At 56.8% G+C, this 12028-nt stretch overlaps 1 protein-coding gene across 1 annotated transcript; it reads right to left on the bottom strand.

Moving 5' to 3' along the window:
• Nucleotides 1-688: 688 nt before the first annotated feature.
• Nucleotides 689-11751, bottom strand: SLC35F6 (solute carrier family 35 member F6). The gene is made up of 5 exons (XM_059407571.1): nucleotides 11525-11751; nucleotides 2945-3017; nucleotides 2018-2189; nucleotides 1554-1766; nucleotides 689-822 (listed from the first exon to the last, which is right to left on the bottom strand). The coding sequence occupies exons 1-5, from the start codon at nucleotides 11599-11601 to the stop codon at nucleotides 704-706; spliced, it is 654 nt and encodes a 217-aa protein (XP_059263554.1). The 5' UTR covers nucleotides 11602-11751; the 3' UTR covers nucleotides 689-703.
• Between the last annotated feature and the right edge of the window lie 277 nt (nucleotides 11752-12028).

Here is a 12028-nt window from a genome sequence, read left to right as displayed (position 1 = left end):
GCCTTCAGCTCAGGTCATGATCCCAGGGTCCTGGGATCAGGCCCCACATGGGGCTCTCTGCTTGACAGGGAGCCTGCTTCCTCCTCTCTGCCTGCCTCTCTGCCTACTTGTGATCTCTGTCTGTCAAATAAATAAATAAAATCTTAAAAAAAAAAAAAAAGTCTGGATTAAATCCACTTGCCTGACATTCAAGATTCTCCATAATAAGACCCTGACCTAGTTAATTCCTGATCATTACCCCGACCCCAAACCTGTATCTCACCAACCACTCCTTCCTGGTTTCACCACTCAGGGCCAGCTCTCCACGTCCTCACTCCGTCTGGAGTTTTCCCTCCTGCCCCCTCTTGCTGTAGTTCGAACACCACCTTCCCTGTCCTGAAGACACTCAGATGTGCTTGTCATCTGAGTGGTCTGAGTGCAAATGCATTGTCCGGCCCTTCCCAGTTGGCCAGCTCCTCTAGAGTGGGGCGCACATCCCCTTCATCCTCAACCTCATCCCCTCCCCACCCCCAACCCAAGCTCCTGGGTCAGAGTCTCTGTCAGCACACTCATGGGAAAGGGAGGGAGGAGTTGGGGAGGGGGCTCATCCCCTCCCCGTGGGCCATGGCACCTCGCCTGGAACTCCTGCTTGTGCATCCCCTCCGCAAGGTACCGTCCAGGGTGCCCCCGCAGCAGCCGTACCCCAGCCCCCAAGCCCCTGTGCTCACACACCTTCAGTGCCGACTGCCCGCAGAGGGTGCACGTTATGCCTGTAGACGAACTTTTCCTCAAGCACCATCTGGATGGAGACGATGATCTGGGCCATGATGATCAACAGGTCCCCTGTGGGGAAGGGAGCCAGGGTGACGCTGGGCTGCAGGGAGTGGGAATGGGGGTGGGGATGGAGCATAGCCACAGGGTCCTTGGTAGGGTGGTGGGCCCAGTGCTGGGGTGGACGGCTCCCGCAGGGACATGAGAACTCCCAGAGCCCCTGATTTGGCAGGGTCCCATATGATTCACAAGGCAGTCATGGCAGCCCCATGCCTGGTCTCCTGGCCCCTGAGGACTGGCGCAGGCCAGCAGCACAGGCATGTTATCACTCTGGGCTGAGGCTCTAGAAGATCCAGAGGCCTGTGAGGGGCACAGTGGGGGTAATAAGCAGGTCTTCTGAGATGCAAGAGACTTGGTGATAGACGTTTCCAGTTTAGTCCGTCCTCCGAGGACCAGAAGGGTCCTGTCATTGTTGAGTAGGCTGCCAGGCTGGGTACTAGGTGAGCGCTCCATCGACAGCGGTCGCTCCCCCTCCCAGACCTGGCAGTCTGTGCGTGTTTATCATAGGACAAACCTCCCTCCTCTGACCTCCCGCTCCTTATCTACCCCCTCTCATGCTACTTGCACCTTTCTGCACTCTAGCCGTCATCTCGTGGGCAGATGCCGGCCCACGTCCCCTGTGTGCCCTCACCTGGAGCTTGGCACACAGGAGAGCTTGCAACAGTCTGGTGACCGACTGTGCTGGGCTCCCAGGGAGGGCAGACCAGGAGCGGTAGCCCTTGGGTCCCCACCCCTTGTCGCACCTGTGATCACTTCACTGAGCTTGTGCTGATCGTCGTGCTTGCTCAGGAGGTCGGCCAGGCCCACGACCACCAGTCCCGCGATGGTGGCAAGGATGCCCAGCCACTGGCTCAGCGCCAGCCTCCGTCCCAGGAAGGCCACCGAGAAGAGGCCCGTGAATATGATCACCGCACCCCGAAGCATCTGGAAGCTGGAGGCACTTGTCATGTTCAGGGCTGGGAGAGGGGACACATGATGTGAGCTCCCGAGGGCCAAGGCTATCCAGTCACTGTGGGGCCCTCAGGGCTGAAGACATGCCTTGCACACAGTGTGTGCTCAGCAAATCTCGCTCGTTTGCGCATGTGCGTGAGTGTGTGTGCGCATGTGTGTAAGTCTGGGACGGGGAAGGGGTGAGGTGAGCTGGGGTAGGGGCGGCTGCTTCACCAGTGCCCCCTCCAGCCCTCCGCAGCCTGGCCCCGCTACTCACCCACATACATGATGCTGGTCCCCGTCATGTCGCACAGGGCAGGGGGCAGGAAAAGAAGGGAATTAAAGGGCTGCTGGGGATCCATGCTGGCATCTGGGTGCCTCGCAGCTCTGCACCGAAGCAGGAAGAAGGCCGCCAGGCAGGAGAACTCCCCCAGGAACATGCCCACAGCCTGCAGGGATGGAACCCTGTAAGTTCACAGCTGGAGGAGAATCACCTTGGACAGAATTTTAACACAGCCCGTCTTCACACGGAAGCTTTCCTGTGACTTGGCGCATATACCAGACAAAAGCAGAGCTGTTGTATGTGGAAGGCCAGACACTACCTCCTAGGTCTAAGCCCTAATCCCTAGAAACATCTCGATGGAAACCCTGAGGCTATAGACAGCCTGGTCTGAAAACCACCAATCTAAGGCCAACCTCCGGTCAGTTCTAGATGGAGAAACGGAGGCCTAGAGAGGCTCTAGAACTTCCTTACGGCCATGGAGCAAGTTGCTGGGAGAGCAGGGGCTGAAGTATGAGGCTCTGCCTCCTTGTCTGGCCACAGGTGCCTTCTGTTTATGTTGTCTGCCCCGTCCCAGTGGAGTATGGGCTTCCCAAGGATGGAGAGCAGGTTTTGCTACGGGGGTTGATATGTTCCAGATGGGTCCTGACAAGGACATGTGAGGGCTGCCTTATAGCGTCCTGGGCATGCCTGCTCCCCGGGACTTAGGCAGCCCTCCCAGAGAGGGCTGTGCCCTCTGCCCCCTTCTGTGGGCACTCACACCCTGGCCTCTATTCTGGGGAGGGAGGGAGACAGGGAGGGAGAGGATGATTCTTCTGGAAGCAGGGGAAGGCTCTACCCCACGTGAGAAAGCCTCAGGGTCTCACAGGGGACACCTGACCAGAGGCCTGGCCAACAGGAGGTGGGGAGGGATGGGGTGGATACCTGGAGGAAGGGATGCTGGAAGCTGTGCTCCTTGCTCCCTCCGCAGCCTGGGGCCATGAAGTTGTCTGCCCATCTGCAGTGGAGAGAAAGAGAAGGTCAAAGCCTTGGCACTGCACCAGCTCTGCAACTCTGGCCCTAGGGTCTGCGGACAAGTTTGCTCCTCTCAACACCAAGAGCCCAAACTTAGGGGACCTGGCTCAGAGAGAGACTCCACTCCAAGAGGCCAGCTCCTGCAGCACGAAGTCTTCATCTGGGATCAGCAAGGCGGGGGGGTGGGGTGGGGTGGGGTGGGCTAGAAACCTTTAGCTGAAATGTAGCATTTCCTCACATTGTGAATGTAGCCCCACAGTACCTGTGATTTTGTCACACACGTCATGGCTACTCTTCCCGGCATGTCAGTCCTTGTCGGTACCGGGAAGTGGCATTTACATGCATTGCTACTAGAAAATCACAGTGATTAGACCCACTACTTACAATGTTCTGTGTCAAGAAGCGTCTACATACACATATTACTACATCACAAATTGGCTTTTTCAATGTTTTGATAACTTTATTTCAACGTAAGTGGCTTTTTCTGTAATCCAAACCTTTAATTGCATTTTTTTTAAAAGATTTTACCCATTCATTTGAGACAGAGAGACAGAGAAACAGAGACAGTACAAGCAGGGGAAAGGCAGAGGGAGAGGGAAAAGCAGACTCCCCGCGGAGCTGGGAGCCCGACCTGATCGCAGGACCTGGGATCATGACCCGAGCTGAATGCAGACTTAACCATCTGAGCCACCCAGGTGCCCCTAACTGCACATTTAAAAAACAATATTCTAGGCTTTACTGACTGTCAGATGGACTCATGGAACCAAAAATATCAGAAGCCTGTGTTCTGCAAGGGCATTCGGGCCCTTGGGAAACGACTTCCTGACACAGACCAGGTGGTCACCTTCCTATAACCTGAATGGTCTGGGGGGTCTTTCTAGCACTGATGGGGGAGCAGGTGGCAAGTACATGGCACTAGTGGAGTGGCCTCCCAGCCAGCACCCTGACAGATGGCGTCACTGAGTCTGGCACGCTTTCCCAGCAACACCAGACAAAAGCCCAGAATCCTCTGCAGCACAGCGCCCTGGGCAGCTCCCACCAATTGTTCTGCACTATCTGCTGCCCATGCACTAAAACCCTGGCCCCCCAATTTCACTCTGGCTGGGATTTGTTGGGTCCCTGGGGTCTTGTCCAATCTCTTTCATTTAAAAGTCCTTTAGGGGCACCTGGGTGGCTCAGTCAAGCATCTGCCTTTGGCTCAGGTCATGATCCTGGGGTCCTGGGATTGGGAGCCTGCTTCTCCCTCAACCACTGCTTGTGTTCTCTCTCTCTGTCATATAAATAAATAAAATCTTTTTTAAAATGTCCATTAGATATTTGGAGACTTTCCTACCCTCTTTTGAAGCTTCTCATGTTGTGGCTAATCAGCCCCAGCCCTTTCTAACCTTTCACTTCCCTGACTGCTGACTTCTGGAAGCACTCAGGGAGTCCCAGGCCCAGAGCTAAGTGTGTGGCATCTGGCCCAGACCAAGCCTGGCAAGACAGCAGCCCCTCCTTCACACTGCACACCCTGTCACTCGCGGACATGGCTCTAACAGAGTCTGTCACATCACGCAGCTGACTGGAGTCAATGCTACCATAGGGCAGCGACTTGTGGGCCCTGGACCCATTTCTTCTGCAGCGCCCTGCACCTAGGCAGTGGCTGTCTCTAAACTACAAGACTTGGGACTTCTCTTTCTTAAACGTCCTTCCTTGCCATGCCTGTGAAGAGCAGCCACGTGGTAGTCCCCAGCCCTACCCCACTGGCTCATTTCTGCAACAAGCCTGAGGTTTCAAAAGCCAGGGGGAAGCCTTTTGTCTCCGGAGTCCCCCGCCCAACAGGGCAGCAAGCCTGGGACCTTGGGTAGGGGCTGGGTTTGACAAAGATCCTGGCCAGCCCTGGCTTCCCTGTGCCCTGAGTGAAGGGAGGGGAACAAGGAGCTCTTTGCCACAGCCTGGGAATGGGCATAAGGCGTGGACACTGGCAGCAGGAAGGGCAGGCTGAATGCGGTAGGGTTCCCCATCAGCCCTGAGGGCGAGACCACATCTGCTCATTGATCTGAACGTACCCCAGGGCTGTTGAAAAAAACAGGGCCAGGGCGAACTTGGCTCACAGTGAGCTCACTCACAGTGGAAGACCTCACCCACCCCAGAGATGCCAGGAGGGACAGTTAGGAGGGCTTGCGGTTCTTGGGAATGATGAGGGTCTTCAGGAGAGCTGAAGGGTGGGGAAGTCTCATAGGACTGGTTGGAAATGCGGAGAGAAATCTGGGTCAGGGGACCAGGCTGTAACCAGTCCCAGTACCAACGGCGCAAAGAAAGCCACAACTCAAGAAACCGCCTGCTCTGCGGGGTCTCATTTCTGCCCCATCTGCTGCAAGTTTTGGTCCCTGGATCCCCAGACAGGACAGGATGTGGGATACTGGTGGGGGCCGCAAACCAATGGTGTGGCCCCTCAGCCCCCAAGGCAGGTCAGGCTTGCTTTTGCAGAGAGAGCACTCTGGGAGGGCCTGCGGGAGGCAACTGAGTGTAACAGAGAAGCGAGGAAGAGTAAGGAGGCCCTGTTTTCCCAAAGTGCAGAGCCAACTGCCCCAGAGCAAGTCGGAGATGGACATTCCTAGAGCTGAAGCCAGGAGGAAACAAGGGAGGTTCTGCCAAGCCCAAAAAGGTCACCTAGAAGCTCAGGGCACAGGCATGTGTGGAAGCAAGCCCCTTCCCCATCATGGTAGTACACCCAGATTCACGGCAGGCTCCAGAAGACCCCCAGACCCTGTGGTAGAGCCGCCTCCCTGAACTCCCCCTGAGCTGTGGCCCACACAGCTTACGGTGATGACCACTCACACACCCATCACTGTATGCGTTCAAGCCGCTACCCAAGCTCAGCGTCCAGCAACTTCTCTACTTCTGGCTCCCCAGCTCCCGGCATACAGGAGCTCAGACATTTTTCCTTTGTTCAACCAGTGGCATTTCTGGACTCGCCCTGGCAAATGGGCAGGGTCTGCATGACTCCTCATTTCCCACCAGGGGAGATGCCGTCTGCCAGTGGGCCCGGCTGGGCTTGTCCCCCAGGGGTGAGCACTGAGAGCAGAGCTGGCTCTAAGGCTGATGCCGGGCTCTCTCTCCTGCCCCCAGGGCCTCCTTTGCTTCCCCCAGGGGTGGGTCTGCCTCAACAAGCTGGGGCTGGCAGTGCTCCCAGCCTGGGAAATGGAGTCTTTTTGTATCTGGACGCTTAGGGCGGGCTTGCGGCCCAAGGGATTGGGTGTCAGGGTGGGGAGTGGGGGAACGGCGGCCCTTTCCAGCCTTCCTTCAGGCAAGGAGGAGTTCAGGCCCGCAGAGACTCGGGGCTGGAGTCTAGTGTCTCACCCCGGTCTTCAGACAGGCTTCAGCTCATTGCACAGGCACCGATGGAGCCCAGAGAGCACAGAACAAGAGCCAGAATCCAGCCTCTGCTGAACAGGGGAGGACAGCAAGGGCCCCTAAGGTGGGACAGCTGTTTGCAAAAACACTTTGCTGTATGTTTTGATAAATGTACCACTCACTGAGTACTGACTCCATGCCAGGCCTGTGCTGAACACTCATGTTCTTCATTTTACGGACCGGGACGTCGTGGCTTGTGGGGGAGGGGTGGCGAGAGCCGAGTGCGGACCCATACAGTTAACAACGGGCAGGTCTAGGGCCAGATCCATCTGCTTGAATTTGCATTCAGAAAAGGCAGCAGAATCCCTGGAAAGCTCATGACTTTTGAGTCTCACAGGCTGGACAAGTTAATAGTCTTCTCATCTATAAAATGGGGATAGTGAGGCCAACACCGAGGAATGGTCAAAAGTAATACATAATGTAAGATAGACAGCCCCAGGGATCAGAGAGTGCTCGAGGGACTCAATCTGGTGCCGAGAGGGGGTTCGTCCCCAGGGGTCTTCACCTCCTGCTCCCTGCTCCTTCCTCGGCACCTGACTTTCTCCCATCACCTTCTTATTGCAGATTCTTCCCACTCCCCTGGCTGAGGCGGAGAGAGGAGGCTCTGCAGATGGGTCCTCTCCCCTCTGTAGACAGCCTATTCTAAAGGCAGGCCACAGTGGCGTGGGCAGGAGGTGGCTTGGGGGACCCTCGATCTCGAGAGTCAGGCTGATGCTACATGAGAAGATGCCTTCTGCTGGCAGAGACTGGCTTCTTTCATCAATTTTTTAAATTAAAATTTAATTTAATTTAAAATTTTTTAATTAAAAAATTAATTTTTAATTAAAAAAATTTTAAAGTGATCTCTGCACCCAACATGGGGCTCAAACTCATGATCCTGAGATCAAGAGTTGCACACTCTACCGACTGAATCAGGAGACTGGCTTCTTTTAGGAGGGGCCTCGGCAGGCAGGCTGGGGGCGGGCTTGCCTGGCCAGGGGTGAGTCACTCCGGCCTGGCCAAACTCAGAGCTCAGCATTCTGAGAGGCATGCGCGGCCACGTGAGGGTGGCGGGTGCAGAGAGACTGAGGAAGTGGCAGATGTGGTTGCTTCGGTCTGACAGTGGTGTCCAGTACCCCAGCAGAATCTCTGCCACTTCCTCTGGCTCCCCCTGCTCCTCCAGCCCAGTGAGTCAGCTCCTTCCTCCTGCCTAGAACCTCCAGCAAGGCCGCGGGGCTGCTCTACTCTTCCGTTGTCACAGCAGTTGGTGATAAACAATCACGAGACCTCTAAGTATTACCCAATCTTCCTCGGTAGATCCTGCCTGGTGCCTGGGCTGAAGGGAGGGAAGTCACGCCCATTTTACAGATGAACCTGAGGCTTGGCGAGGCCCCTGTGACTCATCGACTCCCATAACTCCCACTCCTTGTGCTCTCTTCACTTTACACACTACCCTCCAGGTTTGGGCTTTCCATGGCTGCTGCAAGAAGCCCTCGGAAGCAATTATCCCAGGCCGGCTTCTGGAATTTAAGAGTGGGGTCAGCCACCAAGGCAAAAGTTAGAGCTGGCACAGGAAGGATGGTAAGAGTCCTTCCCTACTAGAGATCCAGGGGTCCCAGTTTTCTGCTGGGGTCCCCGCACCAGGGGCCTGATTGTTGGAGGGGAAGCCACCCCCTGGCCTCTCTCCAGCTGGGTGGGCTTCACAGCCTGCAGACTTTTGGAGGGCATCTGAGCCTCACTTAATGAGCACCTGCTTGACCCTGGCTCTTGACATGTAGGACCCTAGCTGGGTTCAGGACAATGGGGCTCTGAAATGGGCAAGACCCCACGGGGGGGTGGGGACTGTCTGCTGTGCAGGTGACCCATGGGCAGAAGGTCTGGGTGAGGGGGGAGAAAGCAGCCACAGAAAGGAGAAGCAGCCACTGGACTGGAGGGGCCCTTTGAAGAGGCCCAGGACCAGGGACAAGGCCAAAGGGCCAGGCTGGTGGGTAGCCTCTGTCCCCACCCCAGTAAGAGCAGCCCCGTCTCCATCTCCTGCAGCCTACCCAGAACTGCTGAGCAGGCAGAGTGGCCTCCTCCAGGGGACAGCTGCCCTGTGGTCCCCGCACAGCAGGGGGTAGGTGCTCACCCACTTCCTCTGCCAAGTTTCATCTTCCCAGGACCTTTTACAGGTCAAGGAACCGAAAGAGACTACTGGAGACACTAAACGAGAACCACGAGTACTGTAACCCCCTCCCCCTGCCCCCGTTCCCCCATCCCAGAGGGCGGGCACTCTGGTGATGGGGGGATGGGAAGCCATTGCTTGTGGCACTGCAACTTCCACAGGGCTGGGACTGGGTGCACTCTGTGGGGAGATGTAAGAGGGGATCCCCAAGGAAGTGGGACTTTGGGGGCACTGTCTGTAAGAGGACCGAGACCTAGTTTCTGGTCCCCACTCTGATGCCAGCCAGTTAGTCACTAAAAGAAACTTTTCGTGGGACCTAGACTATAAATTGTAGGCATTAGGATGGGAGATTTCTATGTTTCTAACAGCTTTTAAATTTTATTTATTTATTTGACAGAAATCACAAGTAGGCAGAGAGAGAGAGAGGAGGAAGCAGGCTCCCCCCTGAGCAGAGAGCCTGATGCGGGACTCGATCCCAGGATCCCGAGATCATGACCCGAGCCGAAGGCATCGGCTTAACCCTGTGAGCCACCCAGGCGCCCTGTTTCTAACAGCTTTAAGTGCCTTGAAAAATGACTTGAGAAACCCCTAGCCTCACTCCATATTGATAGTGAAGAACCTGAATTCTTAAGCCAGATCACTTTGGCTCAAATATCAACTCTGCCACGGAACAGCTGAGTTGACCCCGGGTAAGCAGTTCCATCTCTCCATAGCTCGGTTTCCTGATCTGGCAGCTGCTAGGGACTCGCTGTGGTCCCATCTTAGTTCGTCTGTCCCTGCCAGGAAGTGCAGGTCAGAGCGTAATTTCACATCAGTAATCCCCACCAGGATGCACACAGCCCCTCTCTCATATTTTCTCTCGGAGGGTGTCCTTCTCACAGTCTGGCCTTAGAACCCTGTATAGGGCCTAACTCTGGGACCCATTTGAGTTAGGGAGGCTCCCAAAAGGCCCCATATCAGGTGACCTGGCATAGGACAGGTCCAAAGGCTGGGTCCCCACGTGCGAGTCTCTTTCCTGCCTCTTGGGCAGCCTGCAAGGGCAAGGTCTCCTGGGGCCAAGAATCCCAGGGCCTCCTACTTGACCAGGAAGGAGCTGAGTCAGTTTACTCCAGTAATAACTGGCCATCTCGACTCTCCTTGGGCACAGAAACCCCGGGAAATATAGAGCCACTCTCTAAGCATGTGACTGAGACCTTGAATGGTATGACAGATGGACAGATGGACGACTCGTTCTGCTGCATTCAGATCCTGAGATGGGAGCTCTCAGGCTGAGTCTCCTTTATAGTGAAGGAGGCCACAGGGCTCAGGAGACCAGCTCACAATCCAGATGCAGACAAACAAGAGACAGTGGTGTCCACCTAGAACTCCACTTCCTCTGGAGAAGGGAGGGCACTGAGGTTGTCAGGTGTGTATGCTCTGCCTGCTTCGCCTCCTACCCTAAGCATCTCAAACGATCTCTTGGCTACTTCAGCCTCCTTCCCGGAGTCCAGACGGTGCTTCGCACCCTGTAGGTCCCTTATACACGTCTGATGAACTGGACAGGGTACCTTCCTCCCAGACCTCTCCCCTGGGGCATGTGAACAAATACCTCAAAAATGAGTAAGAGATGACTAGCCCCCCACCCCACAGTGGGCCTCAAGCACAGCCCAGAGGGTCGCCGATGTGACCCTGCCTTGCTGCGGAGCCTGGAAGGGCCCGGCTGGAAGTGAGGTCTGGCTGGGACAGGGACACTGTCTACTCTGCTCCAAATGCCTCTTGGGATAGGTTCAGAGAAAGGCCAGGATCTGGGTACTGAGGGCTCTGAGACAGTAAACAGGGTGGGGCAGGAGGGCCCTGCCTGGAGATGGGGACAGAGCAAGCGACAAAGCATTGCCAAGAGAAGGACCTGCCTCCTGGGTCTCCTGTACATGGCCAAGGAGGCATGCTCAACAACACCACCCCCCCACCCCCCAGCCTCATGACGGCCCTGGGGCCTCATTCCCTAACCTCCTGGGGTCTGTCTTCACCGTCTCACAAGCTCCCACCCTTCTGCATCAGAGCTGAACTGTGCACCCAGACTCCTGTCTGGGTTCATGACACTTTTGCTCTCCCAGCAAAAACCCTGGAGGGGTCACTGGCTGTTTGTCTCTCTTGGTCCTGTGGGTCAGGCCTTATGGCTTCATTCTGCACCTGGTCTCCCCCACCTGTCCCCTCCTTGTCTGCCTCACTGCCCCCTCCTCCCTCCCGCATCGGCCCAGCAGAAGCCTTGGAGTGGTCTTCCCTGCACTAAACTACCCTGCATCTTGACCACCCGGTTCATCATATCACTTATAACAAGTCTCTTCTTTGATTGTGGGATAAAATCCGGCCTGGGCATTTGGTGCTAGTTACAAACACTTCCATGTGGCCTTGCGGTTCCCTGAAGCAATGTCTGGCCAGAAGTAGAAATCCCACCAAAATGTCAAGGCCCAGCTGTGACCTCTCCTCCGTGAGGAGCCCATAGGGTATCCCCAGGTCTGTCGCGGCAGCCTGCCACGCTCACACGGCTTCTACTGGAGTCCGCGTGCACAGTGCGGGAGCGCCCTGTCACCCCACCCCTGCCCAAAGCTCCTGGAGGGCCTAGCCTCCAGCCCGCGTTGGAAGGGGCCGGAGAGGGAACTGGTCTAAAGATGAGGAAACTGAGGCATGGAGTCGGGAGGGGGCTCGCCGGGATCAAGCACACAGCGATCCAAGCCGGGGCTAGGATCCTGCAGCGGGCCACACGGCCTAGGTCCATGTTTCTCCGGGCTGCTCGCCCCTTGGGGACCCCCAAGCCGCGTGAACCGACTGGAGAAACGAGGCGAGCCGGTGAAGCCCGGAAAGGAGAGCCGAGAAGGGGGAGGAAGAGGAAGGTGCGCGGGGTCCCCAGAGCCCTCGCGGGCCGCGGCAGGTCCCGCTGAGCTCCCACCCCTCCCGGCCGGGCCCGGACTCACTTGGCCGAGAGCGTGTTGATGGAGCCGGTGACAAGCATGAGCCCGGCCAGGAACAGCTGGTACTTGGTCCAGGCCATGGCGGCGGATGCGGGGAGCGGAAAACTGCAGGGGCCCCCGCGACCCTCCCGGTCGCTCCAGAAGGCAGATCCCGACCCCGTCACCCGGGGGTCTCGGGAGCGAGCGCTTCCGGGCCGGGCGTCACGTGACCCACGCCGCCCCGGCCCGGCCCGGCCCCGCCCCGCGCCGTGGCCCCGCCCCCGGGGCGGGTTCGCTGGGCTTTTCCCTTGGCTCACTCGCGTCCACAGGGTGACAGTGGCCAGTTACAGGCCCAGGTCTTCCCGTTTGTAGAAGCGGCTGATGGGGACAGTACAACGAGAACGCACTGTGAATATCAGAGCGTTCTGCAAACCGTTTAAGGAGATCGCAAGCCGAATGATGTCAGAAACATCACAGAGTGGATAGGACTCCTGGGAATCTCTTCTGTACAGGGAACCCCCAGGGAAG

The sequence above is a fragment of the Mustela nigripes genome, chromosome 7 (assembly GCF_022355385.1).
Source record: "Mustela nigripes isolate SB6536 chromosome 7, MUSNIG.SB6536, whole genome shotgun sequence".
Lineage (NCBI taxonomy): Eukaryota > Metazoa > Chordata > Mammalia > Carnivora > Mustelidae > Mustela > Mustela nigripes.
The sequence above is the reverse complement of the archived record's forward strand: the minus strand, read 5'-3'. Positions and strand labels throughout refer to the sequence as shown.

Bases quoted from the DNA above. Each gene is read 5' to 3' on its own strand.
- SLC35F6 (XM_059407571.1), bottom strand. From the start codon at position 11,601: ATGGCCTGGACCAAGTACCAGCTGTTCCTGGCCGGGCTCATGCTTGTC. The intron at 3,018-11,524 runs GTGAGTCCGGGC...TCTCCACTGCAG, and splicing joins ATCAACACGCTCTCGGCCAA to ATGGGCAGACAACTTCATGG. The intron at 2,190-2,944 runs GTATCCACCCCA...CCATCCCTGCAG, and splicing joins TCCAGCATCCCTTCCTCCAG to GCTGTGGGCATGTTCCTGGG.